Genomic DNA, 23,019 nt, shown 5'->3' on the forward strand with positions numbered 1-23,019 from the left:
TGTAAACCCTAACATACTTAGTAAGGACACCAGTAAAACATATAGGATATACAACGAGGCTAAGTTAATGTTTCAGGAAAAAAATACAACTGTTGGACTTCCTTTTTTTGAGTGCTTGGGTGGTCTTAACTGTAATATTGCAGTAAAATCTGTAGTTTGCATCATTTATGTAACAGTGCACCTTCCTGCAAAAGGGCAGATATAAGTAGCTACCAACATATGAAGACAAACACACACATGCAGGGGTGCTGGAACAATTTGTATCAGGGGATGCTGAGAGCCACTGAACCAAACTATAAACCCTGTAGATGATGGAACCCACTTCAAACCAGGGGGTGCGGCAGTACTCCCAGTTCCAGCACCTATGCACACATGTCTTCATTTTCTGGCACTTCAGTGCTCAAACATCCACTTTCAGAGCTTGAGATCACCTAATGATTGTTTGCAGTATTGTTGCAGCTGTGTTGGTCCCATGGTATTAGAGACACAAGATAGATGACCCCAAACCTGAAAGAGCTCTGTTTAGCTCGAAAGAGTGTACCTTCCACCAACAGAAGTTGGTCTAATAAAAGATATTACCTCATCCACCTTGTCTCTCTAATGAAGGAGATGTCAACCAATGATGCATCCACAAAAAAGAGAAGGAGTACTTGTGGCACCTTAGAGACTAACAAATTTATTTGAGCATAAGCTTTCGTGAGCTACAGCTCACTTCATCGGATGCATGCATCCAGTGAAGTGAGCTGTAGCTCATGAAAGCTTATGCTCAGATAAATTTGTTAGTCTCTAAGGTGCCACAAGTACTCCTTTTCTTTTTGTGAATACAGACTAACACGGCTGCTACTCTGAAACCAGTGATACATCCAGTATCAGGAAGAAGCTCTGTTGGTGAAGGGAATGTAAGTCTCCACATAAGCAGCAGTCACATTCAAAGGGCAGTAGGAGGAATGGCCAGTTGATGTAGACCAGAGATCTCAAACTCCAATCACCAGGAGGGCCACATGAGGACTAGTACATTGGCCCGAGGGCCACATCACTGACACCCCCCCGCCCCCTCTCCACCCATTCGCCACCTCCATTCCAATGCCTTCCCCAAAGTCCCCACCCCAACTCTGCCCCCTCCCTTCCCCTATTCCAGCCCCTTCCCCAAATCCCCACCCCTGCCCCACCTCTTCTCTGTCTCCTCCCCTGAGTGTGTGGCTCCCCGCCCCTCCCCCCTCCCTCCTGGAAAGTGCTAAGCGCCACCAAACGGGAAGCATCTGGAGGTAGGCAGAGGAGCGGGGACACAGTGCGCTGGGGGGAGGGGACCTTGGCAGCCCACAGCAAATAACTCCAGAGGGGTGGGGGAGGGCACAGGGAGCTTGGCAGGCTGCCGGAAATAACCCCGCAGGCCTCTGCATGTTTGAGGCCCCTGATGTAGACAAAGAGCTTGACAGAGCTGTTGGGAAGAGCACAGTCATTAGGCTGCAACATGGGACTGGAAGTCAGGAGATTGAGTTCTAGTGACTGCTCCGCAATTTTATCCATTGTGTGATTTTGGGCAAGTCATTTCATCACCCCGTACTTCAGTTTCCCTTTCTACAAAAAGAGGATAATACTGTCCTTGCTCACAGGGGTATTTGAAAGGTTTAACCAACTGATGTTTGTGAATACCTTTGAGCTCTGTGGATGGAAGGCTCAGGGCTGAATACGCTTGATGCCAAGGAAGACAGGGCAATAGGGGCAGCTATGTCAAAGGATTTCCATTCAGAGAGGAGAGGTAGCTACTGGGGCAAAGGAGGATGTTGGTGTACAAGTAGTAGTCAGTAGCAAGTCTACTCCCAAGTTCCAAGATCAGTAGTAATTCAGATCCTCCATGGTGAGAAGACACAGATGTCACATGTTGAGAGTGACAAAAGCAAGACTCAGAGGTGAAAGCCGGGCAGAAATCATTGCTGGTTCCAAAAGTTTGTGCTTCAAGTCCATAGACAACAGCAAAAAAAACAAAACAAAAAAAACCCAAAAAACCTGTTAAGCATCCAACCTATGGACAACCTCAAAAGTAAGCTGTTCCTTCCAGGAAAAAGTGAGCCATGTTATACAGTTGATTATTTCGCTGATCCAGTAATCAGCAACATAAAATAGATACATTTTTCAAAGCAATTTTTATAGCCTTGCTATTACACTATGTTTGATGTTAAGATATCTATAGGCAACACACCAATACTTAACTCCCTTTCAACAAATCTATATATACCTGGAATGTAGAAGACAAGAAAAAATACAGCAATAGCCATTTAAAAAACTAATTGTGTTATGACAGAAAATTACATTAGAAACAATGGCTGGCCATTTAAAATGCACCCTTTATCAATAGTTATTGCTTCACAGTAGCAGAGATACACTACCATAGCTATAACATATTCCAAATATAATCTCAGAGCTGCTGTTCAACTTTTCAAGGGTTGAGAATGGAACACAGACATCCTTCTCCCCCAAACACACACAATGAGGCAGTGAGGGGGAGACAAACACACTGAAGTCTTAGACCTAAGTATATATATTAGGGACAAAAATGAAGACGGCTCTGGCACCCCTTCTACAGCCCTCTATATTTAAAAGGAGACTTTTTCTCTTAACAGTGTCTCATTACAGGGACCCCTGGGAAGGGGCTCTGGGATAACACTTTTCTAAAACCCAACTGTCTGAAGGTATAGACTTCCATGAAGTGAGCTGTAGCTCATGAATGCTTATGCTCAAATAAATTTGTTAGTCTCTAAGGTGCCACAAGTACTCCTTTTCTTTTTGTGGATACAGACTAACATGGCTGCTACTCTGAAACCTGAAAATACGGCATTGACTGCCTGCAAAAGCAGAGAAACCTAGGAAAATACAGGATTTATTTCAAGTTCCTTTGGCGTACTGTCAAGCTGTGTGCTTCTAAGGGATATTCAGTGACAATCCAAAACGGAGGAGGAAGGCTGTTGATGACCATACGTTTTCCCCTGACTAACCAGATTTTCCCTCTTTTTAGAGATGAAAGCTACAAGGTAGATGGCTACAGAAACTAAGATGCTTTCAGAAATCTCAAAGATGAGGATTTATTTCCACAGAACAATAAGAAAAAAACTCATCGCCCTGCTGCCTTTCAATTTTCCTAAAGCCTCAGAGTGAGATAAATATGACCACCACAGGAACTTCAAGAGGTCAAATTAAGTCAAGAACTTGCCTGCACGTCTGCAGGTAACCTAGAGCTCCTTAGCCACAAATGATTCTGGAATGTTATATGGAATGTTATATGAAATGGCTATAGAACAAGCAGCCATATTATAGACAGTGCATGAAGCCCTCAAAGCATGTCTCAGCTCTTGAATAGTGCACAGGCATCAAAACCTTTGCTCTCTGGCACAAGACCCATTCTGCAGGGCAGCTTGCTTCACAGGGAGTAGTCACAGAATAGGTTATAATGATCTTATGACTGGCCTTTCTTAGAGTGTCAGAGTTGCAAGGGGACATATTTCCTCCCAAGATGATCCAGAAGTCAATGAATTTCTATTTCACTGCAGCTCAATTCCATTTCTATTTAATTTACTCCAATGAGATAAAGGCAAATTTAAAGCCTAGATTAGATCTCAATTTTAAAAAAAAGCCATCACACTAAAACATGGCCCCCTGTACACCAATCCTACCCCTCCTTTTTTAATGAATCTAATAGATACCTGACCTGAGGGAGTTCATGACTCCTGGGAGCACTCAGCTCTGAATCTCCTGCAGTGCTGCTGGGGCCAAGGAGCAGTTAGCACTCACCACTGCACCCACCTGACTGCACAGCATCAGAGTGAGATGTCTAGCTTCTGTCATACTACAGAGGAAACCTGCTAGCATGGCTGATTTCCTGAGGAAATCTGCAAGAGCACAGACGTGCATGCTCTATTTGACACAATCCCTATTTGTACGGAGTCCAGCAAGTCGTCGCTGTGCCACAGTGGTGGCATCACAACTCCCCCAAATTGCCTACCAATTACAGAAGTGCAAACTCCTTCCGCAGCACCTCTACAAAAGGCACTCCTGTCACTGCCAAAAGGTGGGAGAGCCAAATCCCCGAATCTAACCTCTGAAGTATTCATTCACACCTGGGTGTCTAGTAAATGGAGAACCTTCCAACATATCGCTAAGGCAAAAGTCAGGAAGTGGCAGAATAGAAAGTAAGCACCTCTCCTTCTGCTAGTCACCATTTCATGTAACTAGAAATCTCTAAGCTCCTTTCTGTTCCTCTTTTCTTACCCTCATTTTAGATCAACTTTACCTCAGCACCACAAAAATCTTTGCCTAAATCCCTCTCCTCCACCAGCAGATAATATGCAGCTCCCCACAAGCAACCTCTGAAGCACAGACCTAGTCCCAAGGAAAACCACAGTCTAACACCAAACCATTTAGGGCATGCCTTGGGATGGCCTAATTTATAACACAGAACTTTTAACTCACTCCCCTACACTTTGGCATGGCCAACCACACAATGCACTAAAGTGTGCTCCCCCAAAATGCACATCCACTTTGCATAGGCCCAAGTCCTCTTTTTGTCAATCAGCACAGCAAGAAGTTAATCTTCGTATTTATTTCTCTTTGCGAAGAGAGCTGTCATGTAATACATGCAGTGGGAAAACTCATTCAGAAATGTAGCTGTGATAAACTGCCATGTACATAGAAAACGGAAAGGTACACTGTCAAAACTAGTTAGTTTAAAATCTAAGCTACCTTTTAAAATACATAGATTTGTTTTCAAAGTCCGTGTAATATTTTTACACACATTTTCTCCATCTTCCTGCCCCCCTCCAAAAACAGAACCAAACCCAAAAAAAAACCAGTGCCTTTTCCGGGATCTTGTTCTTCTCAAGAACAACAAAATCAGCAGCAGTCCCACATTCCTGAGCAAACCATAACAAACCAGTGTGTGCACATGACAGAGTCAGCATTTTCTGATAAGGAAACAGACTTCATTTTCAAGTTGCAAAACGAGTTTCAAGCTTAACTTTAAATAGTGAAAGGGGGGGGGAGAGAGGGGGGGTGTGTATAAATAAATAATGGAAATTATATAGACCAATCCTTTAATTGCTGAGAAAATAGTGCCAGTATTGTACATTGTTGGAGCTGTGAGCAAATTGTCACATGCCCATCACCTTAAAAGTGCAGTGGGTGAACCTGCAGGAGTGTAAGTATAGAAATGCAACTAGCAGAACAGTATGTAGACTATACTGAATGGCATGTAGGCTAGACTAATGGTTTCTTATAAAAATCTATTGTGCATACAAAGTTAAAATTATAAGTTACTTACCTAAATAAGTTCCTACCAAGATTGGCAAAGGAGAAGGAAAAAAAAGATTTAAAGTTAAAAAGGGAAAGATTATATGAACTAAAAGCAGAAAAATAAAGTAACTATTTTGATTGTAATGGAGAGCAAGAGTGACTGAGTTTCTAGAATGTTTGATATTACACTAAATGAGGCAAGATTAAAATAGAAATTAATTTTCTCCAAATACGAGATAAAACAAAGGCCAGATTGGATTCTCTGGACATAAAAAAAAGTTGTTCTTTGCCCACATCCATCCACTATCCTTGCATATTATGTATTTATTGGTCTTGTACAATAGATCCTGAAATGCTCAGTACTACAGCTGTTTATACTGAATCAGTTTGCTACCAACACGCTACATGGTCATGTTCCGATGCCCTCGCTCATACTGCGTAGCACCCTGCTCCACAAGTAGTCCCACTGAATCAGATGGAACTCTTTGTGAAGTAAGGTCCTATTCCACATGAGAAAGGCCACTGGTGATTAGATGAGCTTAGTCCATAATGGGTCAGCAGTAGTCAGCTTCATCCCTAAAATAGCATCCGATGAAGTGAGCTGTAGCTCACGAAAGCTTATGCTCAAATAAATTTGTTAGTCTCTAAGGTGCCACAAGTCCTCCTTTTCTTATTGCAGATACAGACTAACATAGCTGCTACTCTGACACCTATTCTTATACAGTAACTCCTCACTTAAAGTCATCCCGGTTAACATTGTTTTGTTGCTGATCAATTAGGGAACATGCTCATTTAAAGTTGTGCAATGCTCCCTTATAACGTCTTGGCAGCCACCTGCTTTGTCCACTGCTTGCAGGAAGAGCATCCCGTTGGAGCTAGCTGGTGGGGGCTTGGAAAGAGGGTGGACCGGCAGCCCCCTCATCAGCTCCCCGCAGGGCAGCTGCCCAGCAGGCTATCAATTGCCAGCAGTTCAGCTGTCCCTCCCCCCACTGCCATGTGCTGCTCCTGGCCTCTGCCTTGGAGCTGCTCTCCAAAGCCTCCTGCTTGCTGGGGGGAGTGGGGGGGAGAGGAGAGGGGGGCTAATGTCAGGGTGTCCCCCTCCCCCCTGCTCCTGCATCCCGCATACCCCATCTCCATAGAGTGGGTGGGGGGGAGGGACACATACAACAGGGCTCAGGACGGAGGGAACTTCCTGCCAGCAGCTGCTGCTGTCCCAGCTTGCTAATTAACTTAACAAGGTAGTGTACTTAAGAGTGGTGTCAGCATACTTAAAGGGGAAATGTGCATCTCTCTCTCATATACAGGGTGTCTCTCTGTCTCTGTCTGCCATGCTGTCTCCCCTCCCTCCATTCGTGCTGCCCTGTAGAGTGTGAGGCTACTTTAAGAACAATGAGTTAACCCTTGAGGGCTCAGCCAATTGCTAGTTCATCATTTAGCACTCAGGCATTCCCTGGGAAATATCCCACCCTCTGATTCCACCACCTCAACCAAGCTTCACAATCATCATCACGGTGTACAGTATTAAATTGTTTGTTTAAAGCTTATACTGTGTGTGTGTGTGTGTGTAGTCTTTTGTCTGGCAAAAAAAATTTCCCTGGAACCTAACCCCCCCCCCCCCCATTTACTTTAATTCTTATGGGGAAATTGGATTCGCTTAACATTGTTTCGCTTAAAGTCACATTTTTCAGGAACATAACTACAACGTTAAGAGAGGAGTTACTGTACTCTATCTAGATGTGAGGTCCTGGAGGAAGAGAGAAGTTCACTTTAAAATCTTGTTTCTTTAGGAGCTGTCAAATCTGGATGACAGAAACTGAGAGCAGCTCAATTACATGCTACTCTCCAACCTGGGACAAACAAATTGAACCCTATATAACAAATATGAGTCCTAGCTACCAGTTGTCATCTTCAAGGCAATTCACAACTTTGTCCCTTCCCTACGGATTCACGCATCTCTTATACTGTCACTACCCTGTTCCTTAATTGAGTCAATGATGCCAGCCCCTGGTCTTCTAGATATGGTAGAGAATACTTAGTCCTGCCATGAGTGGAGGGGACTGGACTAGATGACCTCGAGGTCCCTTCCAGTTCTACGATTCTATGATTCTCTTCAAACAAACCTACGGTGAGCAGACATGCCAATGTTATCGGGACCGTCCTGACAGAGACTTTGTTTTATATAGACAACTATACCCTCTCCCCCCCACAATTTTTCACACTTGCTATCTGGTCACTCTAAACAAACCTCTCTGTGCCTTTCTCCATGCTGTCCCTTATATGCATGGAGTGCCCTTCCGGAATAGATCCATGAAATTTGGAGGCAAAGGTGGCAGTCTCTCTCCAGACCTACGTTTTCCACACTACCAGTAAAAACCTAATCAGCGTACAATGGTTAGGCTGAGGGCAGGTGGAAAAATTTATCTATGTATCTCATCATTTGCTATAAATATAAAAATGATATACTTGTCTCCATTGCTCCTGATCTTTTTAAACTAAGCTCTCCAGGACAAGGCTCATGCTTAACTTTGTGCAGAGTCTAGCACAGGGCCTCTGTGCACTACTGTAATATAAATATTGTACCTTGAGGACATGCAGTTCAACATGCTTCTCACAAAGTGGCTTATCTCCTAAGTGCATGCGTGCAGAGGGGAGAAGAGCCTTCTAAAGGACAGACTGATTTTAGCATGCAATTCACAGCCAGGGGTATTGCATAGGCTCACCATCCCAGCAGGAAGCACTGGGAGGCAACATGAACAATGCTGCTTGGATCGCTTCAGTTGTGCTGGTCGCAATGATTCACTACATCCCTTTAGAAGGGTATAGAATACTTGTCCTCATGAATCCAGCCAGTTCCACTAACCCACGTGCAAGCAGGTGAAGCTATGGCTCCACCCATTCTCCCCACAGTAGCTCCTTGGGGAGAAGCATCTGGGATGCAGTCCTTGTGCTCCCATGAGCACACAGGCTGCTATTGTGGCTAGACCCTTACTTTCTCGTATGCCCCTGACTGGCTATATAAGGGCACAGCCCAAGCTAGCTGTCAGTGAGTAAGAGTTTTCCACCGCTCATGGGAGTTCTGCTTCGGGCATAATAGTCTTCAGGGTTCATTCAAAAACCAGATCTAGAACGAATAAATGAGATCTACCAATATTCTTAAGAGCAGCCATGAACTCTATTCCTCATACTTATTTGGGAATAATTAGATGATTAGCTCATGAAAGCTTATGCTCAAATAAATTTGTTAGTCTCTAAGGTGCCACAAGTCCTCCTTTTCTTTTTAGATGATTTTAAATAACTATAGCTATATTGGCTGTGTCTGGTTAGCATATGTATAGATACAAGTAAATCTATCTCCTCAATAATACTGAAGTTACATTTTGAAAGATTTCCTACAGTTCAGAACTGCATTTCAGTAAGAGAGAATGCCAGTGGAATCCAGAATCAGAGAACACTTGTATTCCACTGCTATCTAAATACCAAGACTTGCTGAGTAGTTTATTTTCAAGGCTGGGGAAATTTGCCCTGAAACACTGTTCTGCTCTCGTCAATGTTTGCTTTATTTCTACTTGGCCAAAAAGAACATGCTCTTTTCTATGGTTGAAAATGTTTCCTTCTATTTCCCCTTGCACAGACTCTGCCCTGCTGTGCAACGGCAGCTCACGAATCTCCACTGAGCAGAACATTATGTGGAGGGAGGGGAGCCCAGCATGCTGACTTCCTTTATGTTTTTGAATCTGCCTGACCTTCATTTCAAACTGTGCTCCGTGCAGCTGAACAGTCTTTTTACCAAGCCATTATTATCTCTCTAACTGACCGTGTGAGCTTTTCACAGGATTTAACGCTCGCATCTGTACAACTGATACCTTCCCCCGACTAATTTTCCATCCTAATTAAATCTTACCTTTCAGTCTTTCCACAGTATTGCATATTTGCGAGGTTTCCAAGATCTTTAGTTTATCTGCAGAATTACTGAGCTGCAGAATGACTGCCCACGGCTGCTCATTACTAGCACTCAGTGAGCCCAGTCCAGATTCAGCCCCCCAGTGTCTACAGATCAGGCCAAGCTTCTCAGTTTCAAAAAGAATAGGGAGTTTTCCTCCTTTGTCTTTTGGAGGCCTCACTGTGGGGAGGGGACTTCTTCCATTTCTCTTCCGTGCATCTGAATGCCTTTTCCCTATTTCTTCTGATCTTCTTTCCAGTTCCTGCAATCTCTTGTGAGCTCACAGACATTCATCTTCGAAGAAAGAAGTCTTAGAATCATAGAAGGTTAGGGTTGGAAGGGACCTCAGGAGGTCATCTAGTCCAACCCCCTGCTTGAAGCAGGACCAATCCCCAATTTTTGCCCCAGATCCCTAAATGGCCCCCTCAAGGATTGAACTCACAACCCTGGGTTTAGCAGGCCAATGCTCAAACCACTGAGCTATCCCTCCCCCCATTCAGTCCCCCACCAACCCTTTCCATGCACTTATTTTGCTTGCCAGCAACTGTATTCACCATTATGGACACTGCAGAGATTTTAGGGTCCATGGCCATAAGCCACTGCTGCAGGAATTTTTGAATCCAGATCTTTGACCAGAGTCAGATCTGTTTAATAATTAATTCTTGGCATATAGGTATGTCTCCAAGACCTGCCATTTCCTCCTTTTGTTCGGGGTCTGAATCTTTTTCTACTTTTCTGTGTGGTTTGACACCACTGACAGCTTCAACTAAGGGTTCTCTCATGTAGGCATGCCATCGTGTACCACAAATGCTGTTGTGGCCATCTGGGTCAATATCTGCACTAAGATATCTGCTAACTTTGGAGGACCACTGCAACCAGGCTCCTGTCCAGCCGCAGGAAGGTTTTGAACGCAGTGGCGGAGATCAGGGCTCTGGTTTATTTAAATTGTTTCTGGGTGGACAAACTGAGACTTTGGTAGTTCATTTTAAATGATTGTGATTTTGGCAGCCCGGTGATGGCTGACTGCCCATCCAAACTTCTCTCTTTGATCCAGATAAGTACATAGCCACAACTATACTTTCTGTAAGATATATGCGGCACAAAAGCCAACCCAAAAGGCAATACATAGAGTTCATAGATTTGGGGGGGTGGGGGAGGGCAGAAAGGACCATTAATCATAGAAGAACAGGGTCGGAAGAGACCTCAGGGGGTCATCTAGTCCAACCCCCGCAAAGCAGGACCGACACCAACTAAATCATCCCAGCCAGGGCTTTGTCAAGCTGGGCCTTAAAAACCTCTAAGGATATAGATTCCACCACCTCCCTAGGTAACCCATTCCAGTGCTTCACCACCTTCTTGGTGAAATAGTTTTTCCTAATATCCAACCTAGACCTTCCCCACTGCAACTCGAGACTATTGCTCCTTGTTCTGTTATCTGCCACCACTGAGAACAGCCTAACTCCATCGACTTTGGAACCCCACCTTCAGGTAGTTGAAGGCTGCTATCAAATCCCCCCTCACTCTACTCTAAGATTAAGATCTACACTGACCTCCTGCATAACAAAGGCCAAAGGACTTCCCTGAATTAATTCCTGCTTCAAGTCCCACAGCTGATGTTGAACTATGGCATATCCATTATCCATCGATGGAAAGATATCCTGAGATGGAGAACCGACGTAACCCTTGGTAAATCGTTCCAATGGTTAATTACTATCACTGTGAAAAAATTATGCCTTATTTCTAGTCTTGATTTGTTTTGTTTCAACTTCCAGCCATTGGATCTAGTTATACCTTTGTTTGACCGATCAAACACCCCTATATTATCAAATTTCTGTTCCCCATGTAGGTACTTATAGACTAAGCAAGTCCCTCACCAACCTTCTCTTTAGCTTAACGAACAGATTGAGCTTCTTGGGTCTTTCACTTTAAGACATGTTTTCCTATTTTTAAATTATCACAACTTTTTTCTCAATTTTCTCCAATTTTTCAACAACATTCTTCTTGAATTGTAGACACCAGAAATGGACACAGTATTCCCATATTAGTCACACCAGTACCAAATACAGAGGAAATATAACTTCTTACTCCTACTCGATATTCCCATTTATCTCTCTCAGGATTACATTAGCCCTTTTGGCCATAGCACTGCACTGGGAGCTCACATTCAGTTGATTATCCTAGGAAGCAATGACTCTGAAAAACAGTTGGGAGTCATGGGGAATAGAGTCCCCATCTAGGGAACTGTCAGTATTGTTCCGTTATTAGAAATCTGCAAAGCAAACATCTGCAAGGTACAGAGCCCAAAGTCAGTTTTCTTCCTGTAAGGGAGGTAGGATCCCCACCCCGAAATACTAAAGTCTCGTAGATCCAGGCTGGGCAGAAGGCCTCCATCTTTTTGGGTATCAGTAAGAGCAAATTCCATGTAGACCCACTGGATAATGATCAGGACATATGTCTAAGGTACCCTAACAGCCTGTAGTTAGGGGGCCCTCATCTTTCTCAGTGGGGAGTTTTACTCTCCTGACAAACAGGGAGCTGGGAAGGTCTCCTATGCTCAGAAATTGCCTCCAGTAGCTTCTGAGGGAGAACAGGTTTCTCAGAAACCACTCCTGGAAATAGAACCACTAAGCTTCTCCCACAAGCTGAGAGTATTGAAGGTGGCAGTGGAACAGATTAGCCAGGGCCTGTGGGTGAAAAGTGGGAGTGTTGTGCGGAGAAGGGGAGTGAACTGCATTGTAGTGCTTCTGGAAGGTTTCCTATAATTTGAGCGGCAACTAGTTTTTGATGCTTAATCAGATGAATCCATATTCCGAACTTTACAAAGTTTGTCTGTAACGAAGACAGAGATGCTGGCTAGATTGCTAGACTGCAATGGTGCAGAGAAAAATGTCATTTTTCCCCCCATTTAAAAACTCAGATGAAATTTCAGTATTACGAGGTTGAATCTCTAATTCTTAAATGTCTAGAGTTAAATTCTCCCATCAGGTTTGAGGGGCAGAGCTGAGATAAAAGTAAAAGAATATCAATTTAAATTAATTGCAAGTAAACCCAACATTGGATTTGCTGATGTGGAAATGATATTGCTACTACCAATCATATTATTAAATGCAGACCTAACCCTTCAATAAACGAATCGAAAGGATTCTGGTCCTGAAAAATCCCAAGTGTTACTACCACCTCATGCTATGAGGGATTTATTAGTTGAGGTTAATATAGATTTACGTGAAGGGATAAAACCAGCTACTTCATGTTACTTTTTCCATAGGGCTGGAATTATTTTGGCTCAGTTATTTTGTTGCTATGAGTTATAACAAGGCAGTAGCATTTTTGTCCACATCTTTCACGATATAAAAATATAAACAGAAGAGATAAAGGAACACAACATTTATCATTATAAAGACCTAAAATCCATACCACAAAGAACAGACAACATTCTAAACCTTTATTTTTCTGAGAGAGGTGTTACCTGGTGTAGAAGCATCAGATTGCATTTAGGGTGTTCCATTTCTGTATTACAAATTATGATACTGCAAGCAAGTCCTACATTTCTGACCTCTGACTACCGACATTAAAGGTGAGGGAAATCTGAGGCCAAAATCTTCTAATCAGGGTGCCTAAAGTAAGGCATTTAAATCCATATTTTAGGTATCTAAATATGTGCCCTGATTTGCAGAGGTGCTGAACAGCCTCAATTCCAGATGAAGTAAAAGGGAGCGAAAAGTGTTAGAACCTTCTAAAAATCAAGTCACTTATGTATGTGCCTATATAATGATTTTAAGTGTCTGACTTCAGGCACCCAAGTTTGAAAATCCTGGTCCCAATTCCCACAAGATATCCTCTCTTTCATCCTAACTGTATTACTTCCTGGCCACATGCACACCTGTCCAGCTGATAGTCTAAAGCAGTCAGCTGAGAAACTATCCCCCCAGCACCTGGACCCCCAAAACCTAAACTTTCCTAAAACCTAAAACCCCAGAACCTGGACCCCCAAAAACTTTCCTAAAACCTTTTCCAATGTTTTCTTTTTGGGAGTGGTCTCAGTTTAAAAGTGATTGCTTTTCGAGCTTTGGGCCCATCCCAGTCCCCAGCTGCTCTAAATTACACGGGGACCAGCGCAGACCAGCTCACAGAATCAGGGAACCAGAGATGGCTCCATGATGCCACCAGCTCTTCACCCCAAAAGATGCCTGAAAGAAACTGGAACAAAGGCCGGTAACTACAGGGGTGTGAGTGATTGCTGGACCCAGACTAGAAGGAGGCTAGTCTGTCAAAGAAGCTTACTGAAGCATCTCTGAGGGTGAGATTTACCTGCATTTACTTTCCTATTGTATTAGGCTTAAACTTGCGTGTTTTATTTTATTTTGTTTGGTAATTTACTTTGTTCTGTCTATTACTTGGAACCACTTAAATCCTACTTTTTGTATTTAATAAAATCACTTTTTACTTATTAATTAACCCAGAGTAAATATTAATACCGGGGGGAGGGGGACAGCTGTGCATCTCTCTCGATCAGCGTTATAGAGGGCTAACAATTTATGAGTTTAGACTGTACAAGCTTTATACAGGGTAAAACAGATTTATTTGAGGTTTGGACCCATTGGGAGCTAGGTATTTGAGTGCTGGAGACAGGAGCACTTCTTAAGCTGGTTTCAGGTAAGCCTGCAGCTTGTGGAGGATGTGGTTCAGACTTGGATCTTTGTTTGCAGCAGGCAAGCATGTCTGGCTCCAGCAAGGCAAGGTACTGAAGTCCCAAACTGATGGGAAAGTCCCAAGCTGGGAAAATGGGCTCAGAGGCAGTCTAGGCACATCAGGTGGGAGTCTCAAAGGGGTTTCTGTGATCTAACCCGTCACAAGTACCAAACAGCCTTAGCACAGAAACTCAGCAAAGGCACCTTGGTGCTGCCCACTGTCAGGTTTATATTTTCCAAGGCCAGAAGGATCATTGTGATCAATTAGTCTGACCTCCTGCATAACACAGGCCAGAGAACTACCCCACAATAATTCCTAGAGCAGATCTTTTAGAAAAACATCCCATCTTGATTTTAAAATGACTAGTGACGGAGAAGCAACCATGACACTTGTTCCAGTGATTAATTACTCACTGTTATGCCATTTTTCCAGTCTGAATTTATCTAGATTCATCTTCCAGCCACTGGAGTCAGAGCCATGCCGTCCTTAGGACAGAATGGGGCAACCACCCTGGGTGCCGTGTTTTGGAGGGCCCCGCGCTTCAGGACACGGGGTCCAGGGTAGCCTGGGAGGTTAGCGGGGGGCCTAGCGCTGGCAGTAACAAGTGATCCAGCCCCAGCCAAAAAGAAGCGAGGCTGGGACTTGTGGGAAGGGATGGGCTGGGGGCAGGAAGAGGTGGGGTGGGGGCTTGGGCTGTCCTGGGCCCGCACACCCCCAGTGAGGGCCCTAACTGGTGTTATACCAGTTCTCTGCTCAATTGAAAAGCTATGTGTCAAATATTTGTTCCTCACATAGGTACTTATAGACGAATCAAGTCACCCCATAAACTTTTCTTTGTTAAGCTAAATAAATTTAGCTCCAAGGCTGAAGTGGAAAATGTCACAGAGATCTCTGGAAGTCACGAAATCCATGACTTACATGACCTCTATGACATAATCTTAGCTTTAGTCATGTGGTGCCAAGTCAAATACCTTATAGAAGCCTAAGTACATTACATCTACACCGTTACCTTTAACGAGCAAACCCGTAATCTCATTAAAAAAATCAAGTTAGTTTGGCGAGATCTATTTTTTCTATACCCACATTCATAGAATCATAGAATATCAGGGTTGGAAGGGACCTCAGGAGGCCATCTAGTCCAACCCCCTGCTCAAAGCAGGACTGATTGACATTAGTTATATCACCCTCCTTCAGGGGGAGCAAATTCATTTCCAGGGGCTACAATGTAGCAAGCCAACTGAAGCAGCTTTGCCTGTCCACAGTGGCTGGAAATACATTTCACAAATGGCCCCTTAAAGAGTATGTTAGATGGGGAGAGATAGGTGATTTCACTAATATCGATGTAGGTGGCTCTAAGTACATATCTCACTGAAAAGCACTAACCCAGAGACCAACATACCATAGGTAATTTGGAAGCAAATATGATTTATGTTAGCCCCATTACTCCTCAGTACTGGTGTAACAGCATCTGAAAATGCCATCTGTTTCTTTTTGTGCCTCTTTCTAGCACAGACCCAAGACAAAAACGTCTGAGCCAGCCCAGCAATCTATATAATGGACCATTAGAAAAAAAAGGATTCCCAATAGTGAGTAGATGTTCACAGTTCCAGCATGTTTTTTTTTTATTTACAAGGGATATCCTGCCTGTCTGTTTCTGGTAACACAGGATTTGCAGTAACCCTATCTTCACTTTCCTAAAACCTTTTCCAATGTTTTCTTTTTGGGAGTGGTCTCAGTGTAAAAGTGATTGCTTTTTGAACTTTGGGCCCATCCCAGTCCCCGGCTGCTCTAAATTACACGGGGACCAGCGCAGACCAGCTCACAAAATCAGGGAACCAGAGATGGCTCCATGATGCCATCAGCCCTCACTCTCCTATGCCAAGCAGATCTGGTCCACATTGTTTAGACCCTGTTTTCTTACTGGGGTTGAGGCTTCCATTGCCCTAAAAATCAGAAAATATTCAAAATTTATAAATTGGAAAGTTTCCAAAATATTTTCCTTATAAAAACTAAGTCTAAACCAACAACTCTATACTACTTTTAAACTAGACTCAAGATATCTAAGCTAACACAATGCAGAAAGGGAGCAGGCAGGTTCCAGGAACGAACCACTGAGCTACTTAGAAGCTGCAGATAAAAAATGATAAGAAATTAAATGATGGCTTGTGGGCATGGAAGGTGCACATCTACTAAAATTTTAATAGCATCTAATGTCAACACAGCCCAGTGGACATCACAATGGGTGAAGAAAGAACCACACAACACTCTTTTGGTCCAGTCTGACCAGGGACTTTGTGTCTGGGGTAATTTTCAAAAGAGAGATTTTAGGTGTCATTGAAATACACACAGTAAAATCTTCAAACCAACAAGTGGACACTTTGGAACCCTACCTCAGGGATTCTCCACCTCTAATAGCAAAACATTATCAGAGGCCGCACCTTATAGGAGGAGGAATTGATTCTCTCTTCTTCCACTTCCCACCCTGAGGCCAGACAACCTTGGTCAGGGTTTCTGAAGATTTTCAGCTGCTGAGTGACTCAGCAGTTCCCTCACTGATGATCAGCTGTTTAGCAGGGAGCGGAAATCATGACCACAACCATCTTATCAACAGGAGCTGCAGAAAGTCAGCAAGCTATTCAGCACGCTGGAGCTCCCCTGAACATCCCTTAGTTCTGGCATGGTGAGTGGCGGCGGCCGAGGAGGAGGAGACTTAATGGGTGAACAGGGAGAGTTTTCTTTATTACTTTACTGAAATTCACCCTCAAAAACAAGAACATTAAAAATGACGTTGAGAGCTATGTTAGTGCACAGTTAAGAATCAGAAAATAGATTCTTCTTATGCTAACTCTAACGTACTCACACTGCATGTATATATTTTCAATTACTAACTAGGCTGCTAATGTAACCTTAATATTCAAGAGATGTGCAGTGTGGCTGAGTTAATATTTATTGTGCAAACCGTCACTTTTGCATTGCCTGATTTGTGTTGAACACAACCTAAACTTGCATTAATAGCCTGGTTTCACTGCACTGTCGACAGCAGATGCCAGTCACTCTTACTAAATATAGTTTTCCAAATTATTCCAGAACAAAAAACTCTCCATGGTTGGTTTCTCACCAAAGGAGATGAGTTTTTTCTCAATTTTTAATGGGGGGAAAACATTTTCCACCTGCTATGACCAGGGAGGAAATGAGAATCTTGCCATGCTTTTTAAAAAACAGCTTCAGTAAGAAATGGAAGTGTGAAACTTGAAACTTGACACAGACAGTCTTTAGAACAGAAGCATCTATGCTTAGTAGGAAAAATGTTTTTATTTAATAGCCAAGATCCTTTGAAAATTATGTTCTGTACATGCACAGTAGAACATTTTGTTGTCTACAGGAGCAATGTGGTGTCATGGCATTGACAACGGCCTGGGAATCAGGATACCTGGGTTCTATTCCCAGTGCTTACATTTTCTTGGTGCGTAGGGACATCACTTAAGACCAGTTTGGCTCAGTTTCTCCATTTGCAAAATTGTGACAAGAAGTTACTTACCTTATAGTAACTGAAGGTTCTTTGAGATTTATGGTACCTATCAGTATTCCATTGTGGATTCGCATGCTCTCCACACACCCAGAACCAGCGAATTCTTGCAAGCAGTATGTGTTGGTCCATGCATGCATCCTTGCCCTCCTCGTTTTTCCAACCGAGAGCATAAATAGCCAAATGGACTGATTGCCTCTCCAGTTCCTGCTCTATTGTGAATCCAGTAAAGATTCAAAGCAGAGCGGAAGGAGGGTGGGTTGTAGAATACAGATATGGACCACACATCACGAAGAACTTCCATGTGGTATAAGGTAAGTAACTTCATCTCCTTCGAGTGCTGGTCCCTATGTGTACTCCAGTGTGGATGACTGACTGGCAGTACTTAAGTAGGAGGAAGGTGCAAATATGCAGACTGCAGAGCAGTCTGGAGGACTGCTGTCCCAATAGATGTGTCAGTGGAGATATTCTGCACTAGACCATAATGCCTTGCGAACGTGTGGATGGAACTCCATGTAGTTGCCCTGCAACGTCAAGTAATGGTACCTCCTGAAGCGATGCCACTGAAGTTGCTTGTAGTCTTGCAGAATGAGCCCTCACCCCATGAGTGGGAGGAAGATGCAACAACTGGTAACCGAGCAGGATACAGCCCAAGATCCATTTAGAGAATCTCTGGGATAGCTTGACCTTGGACTAGTTCTGATATAGAGAGAACCACTCTAGGTGATTTTCTGATTGGTTTTGTCTTTTGCGGGTAGAAAGTAAGAGCTGGGGGAAATGAAGTTTCCTCTCCTCCTCAGATGCGTGCATTTTTGAAAAAACCCAGAAAAGTGGATTGACTTGTTTATGTGAAACTCCAAACTACTTTGGAGGAGGGGAATTTCCGATATAAATGTAATGAGATTTTATCTTTTCAGAGTATAGTGTATGGCAAATCTGTCATTAGAGCTCCCAGCTTACCTACTCTACTGGCTGTGGCGATGACCACAACAAATGCAACTTTCATTCATACCTACACGTTCCATGTCTCACCTTATGGTTTGAAGGAAGGCTTTGAGAGGGCCAAAAGTACAAGATTTAAGCCTCAATGAGGAGTAGGTTTCTCCACTAGTGGGAAGGTTCTGATTAGGCCCTTCAAGAATCTGCCAGTCAATCGGTTATTGAAAAACCATCCAATGGTGGATGGCACGCACTGATTGCTGCCACGTGAACTCATACAGAACTGAGGGAAAGAAGACAGTCCCCTTATTTGGGACTATCTGCTGACTCAGGAGTTGTGTGTTTCTGCTGTGTCCCGATGGGAAAATGCTTCCACTTGGTGAAACAGCATTTCTTGCTAGCAAGTTAAAAAAGTATGGGTTGGATGAATGGACTATAAGGTGGATAGAAAGCTGGCTAGATTGTCGGGCTTAATGCGTAGTGATCAATGGCTCAACGCGTAGTGATCAATGGCTCAAAGTCTAGTTGGCAGCTGGTATCAACCCGGGTGCCCCAGGGGTCGGTCCAAAAGAAATCTGATGAGGTTCAACAAGGACAAGTGCAGAATCCTGCACTTAGGAAGGAAGAATTCCATGCACCGCTATATGCTCGGGACCCACTGGCTAAGCAGCAGTTCTGCAGAAAAAGACCTGCAGATTACAGTGAACGAGAAGCTGGATATGAGTCAACAGTGTGCCATTGTTGCCAAGACGGGCTGTATTGGGCTGTATTCGCAGGAGCACTGCCAGCAGATCGAGGGAAGTGATTATTTCCCTCTATTCAACACTGGTGAGGCCACACGTGGAGTATTGCATCCAGTTTTTGTCCCCCCACTACAGAAGGGATGTGGACAAATTGGAGAGAGTCCAGCGGAGGACAACAAAAATGATTAGGGGGCTGGGCCACATGCCTTACAAGGAGAGGCTGAGGGAACTGGGGTTATTTAGTCTACAGAAGAGAAGAGTGGGGGGAGATTTGATAGCAGCCTTTAACTACCTGAAGGGGGGTTCCAAAGAGGATGGAGCTAAGTTGTTCTCAGTGGTGGCAGATGACAGAACAAGAAGCAGTGGTCTCAAGTTGCAGTGGGGGAGGTCTAGCTTGGATACTAGGAAACACTATTTCACTCAGAGGGTGGCAAAGCACTGGAATGGGTTATCTAGGGAGGTGGTAGAATTTTCATCTTTAGAGGTTTTTAAGGCCCGGTTTGACAAAGCCTGGCTGGGATGATTTAGTGGGTGTTGGTCCTGCTTTGAGCAGGGGATTGGACTAGATGACCTGCTAAGGTCTCTTCCAACCCTAATATTCTATGATTCTATTCTATGATTCTATGATCTTTTCTGCTGTTAAGGCTAATTTGTAAGGCTTCACAGCAGGAATGTTCTAGTATTGACGTCCTTCCGAAAACCAAGCCATGAGATGGAGTGCTTCAGGGCTAGAATGCTTGATTCTGCCCTTCTCATGGGTCAAAAGACTGGGAAAGGACTGCAAGCTAATCAGAGGATGAGTTGACATTCGAAGGAGATTTGGGAAACAAAACTGTCTCGGCCAATAGCAGTTGATGAGGATGACATGTGCCCTGTCCTGTCAAATCTTCCTTAAGACTTGAGGCAGGAGTAGTAAGGGAGCAAAGACATAGGTCAGATGTCCTGACCAGGGAAGGAGAGCATTTCCCCAGAAGTGTAGACCCAGAACTCCTCTGGAACAATAGATGTTGCATTCCCTGTTCGTTTGGGAAGAGAAGAGATCCTAGGTTGGGGTCCCCCATTGAGCAAAGATTCCGTTAACCACTGAATTATGCAATCCCCACACGATTGACCACAAAAGGCCTACTGAGAGTGTCTACCAACACATTCTGAGTTCCTGGAAGGTAAGCTGCTGACAGGGTGATTCGATTCCTGATGCACCAATTCCCTTAGGTGACTGCTTCAACCCAGGGAGATGGATCTCACCCTTACCTGCTTATTGATGTAAGAGGTGGTTGTCATGTTGTCTGACATTACGAGGACATGGTGGGTCCGGATAAATTGCAGAAAAACCTTTGAAGCTTCTCTGACTGCTCAAAGTTCCAGAAGGTTGGTTTGCATCCTGGTGTACAAGTGCCCTGTGCCACATGACTTTCCATGTGGGCTTCCCAGCCTAAGAGAGAGATGCCTGTAATGATCATCTTGTCTGGTAAGGATGGTAGGAAGGGGATGCCCACACATAGCTGATGAGGATCTTTCACCATGTTACTCGAAGGAATTGTTACCAGGGTAATTATGCTGCATTTGGTTGGTGAATACACTGTATGGAGCCACATCTGAAGGAAACATAGGTGGATTATGGCGAATGGGGTAATGTAAGTGCATGAAGCCATGTGCCCCAAGAGGGAAAGAAAAGTTCTCACTGGAGCTTGAGATCTGTGCATAACCTGGTCTATCAAGTTGTTCATAGTGCAAAACCGGTCCCTTGGTAGATAATATCTCACTGTGAGTGAATCTAGAAGTGGTCCCCATGAAGTCTATAGTCTGCATTGGAGCAAGGATTCTCTGAACTTGGAAAAGTCTGACTCCTAGAGAGAAAAGTGGCTGAAGCATTAATGAGAAGAGCTGGCTGTATTTTAAAGAATTGTTATTGAGGTTAAAGGGACAAACCATCCCGATGTGTAGAAAGAATAGTAAATATGGCAGGCGACCAGCTTGGCTTAACAGTGAAATCCTTGCTGATCTTAAACACAAAAAAGAAGCTTACAAGAAGTGGAAGATTGGACAAATGACCAGGGAGGAGTATAAAAATATTGCTCAGGCATGCAGGAGTGAAATCAGGAAGGCCAATTCATATTGGAGTTGCAGTTCGCATGAGATGTTAAGAGTAACAAGAAGGGTTTCTTCGGGTATGTTAGCAACAAGAAGAAAGTCAAGGAAAGTGTGGGCCCCTTACTGAATGAGGGAGACAACCTAGTGACAGAGGATGTGGAAAAAGTTGAAGTACTCAATGCTTTTTTTGCCTCTGTCTTCACGAACAAGGTCAGCTCCCAGCCTACTGCACTGGGCAGCACAGCATGGGGAGGAGGTGACCAGCCCTCTGTGGAGAAAGAAGTGGTTTGGGACTATTTAGAAAAGCTGGAAGAGCACAAGTCCATGGGGCCGGATGCGCTGCATCTGAGAGTGCTAAAGGAGTTGGCGGATGTGATTGCAGAGCCATTGGCCACTATCTTTGAAAACTCATGGCGATCGGGGGAGGTCCCGGATGACTGGAAAAAGGCTAATGTAGTGCCCATCTTTAAAAAAGGGAAGGAGGAGGATCCAGGGACCTACAGGCCAGTCAGCCTCACCTCAGTCCCTGGAAAAATCATGGAGCAGGTCCTCAAGGAATCAATCCTGAAGCACTTAGAGAAGAGGAAAGTGATCAGGAACAGTCAGCATGGATTCACCAACGGCAAGTCATGCCTGACTAATTTAATTGCCTTCTATGACAAGATAACTGGCTCTGTGGATGAAGGGAAAGCAGTGGACGTGTTATTCCTTGACTTTAGCAAGGCTTCTGACACCGTCTCCCAAAGTATTCTTGCCAGCAAGTTAAAGAAGTATGGGCTGGATGAATGGACTATAAGGTGGATAGAAAGCTGGCTAGATCGTCGGGCTCAACGGGTAGTGATCAATGGCTCCATGTCTAGTTGGCAGCCGGTATCAAGTGGAGTGCCCCAAGGGTCGGTTTTGTTCAATATCTTCATAAATGATCTGGAGGATGGTGTGGATTGCACCCTCAGCAAGTTTGCAGATGACACTAAATTGGGAGGAGAGGTAGATATGCTGGAGGGTAGGGATAGGATACTGAGGGACCTAGACAAATTAGAGGATTGGGCCAAAAGAAATCTCATGAGGTTCAACAAGGATGAGCGCAGAGTCCTGCACTTACGATGGAAGACTCCCATGCACCGCTACAGACTAGGGACTGAATGGCTAGGCAGCAGTTCTGCAGAAAAGGCCGTAGGGGTTACAGTGGACTAGAAACTGGATATGAGTCAACAATGTGCCCTTGTTGCCAAGAAGGCTAACGGCATTTTGGGCTGTATAAAATGGGGCATTGCCAGCAGATCGAGGGATGTGATCGTTCCCCTCTATTTGACATTGGTGAGGCCTCATCTGGAGTACTGTGTCCAGTTTTGGGCCTCAAACTACAAGAAGGATGTGGAAAAAATCGGAAAGCATCCAGCAGAGGGCAACAAAAATGATTAGGAGACTGGAACACATGATTTATGAGGAGAGGCTGAGGGAACTGGGATTGTTTAGTCTGCAGAAGAGAAGAATGAGGGAGGATTTGATAGCTGCTTTCAACTACCTGAAAGGGGGTTCCAAAGAGGATGGATCTAGACTGTTCTCAGTGGTAGCAGATGACAGAACAAGGAGTAATGGTCTCAAGTTGCAGTGCATGAGGTTTAGGTTGGATATTAGGAAAAACTTTTTAACTAGGAGGGTGGTGAAGCACTGGAATGGGTTATCTAGGGAGGTGGTGGAGTCTCCTTCCTTTGAGGTTTTTAAGGTCAGGCTTGACAAAGCCCTGGCTGGGATGATTTAGTTGGGGATTGGACTAGATGACCTCCTAAGGTCCCTTCCAACCCTGA

The 23,019-nt window shown here is 44.1% G+C and overlaps 1 protein-coding gene across 9 annotated transcripts in view; it reads right to left on the reverse strand.

Moving 5' to 3' along the window:
* MTA1 (metastasis associated 1) overlaps positions 1-23,019 on the reverse strand; it is a 150,608-nt gene that overhangs the window by 14,450 nt on the left and 113,139 nt on the right. For 3 of the 9 annotated variants that reach the window (XM_043553027.1, XM_037906584.2, XM_037906581.2), the window contains one exon: positions 5,312-5,323. The exons of the other annotated variants lie outside the window; for them this stretch is intronic. In XM_043553027.1, coding sequence (XP_043408962.1) covers positions 5,312-5,323 — 12 coding nt within the window. The remainder of the gene's footprint in view (positions 1-5,311; positions 5,324-23,019) is intronic. 9 annotated transcript variants of the gene reach the window in all.

The sequence above is a fragment of the Chelonia mydas genome, chromosome 8, assembly GCF_015237465.2.
Source record: "Chelonia mydas isolate rCheMyd1 chromosome 8, rCheMyd1.pri.v2, whole genome shotgun sequence".
Classification (NCBI taxonomy): domain Eukaryota; kingdom Metazoa; phylum Chordata; order Testudines; family Cheloniidae; genus Chelonia; species Chelonia mydas.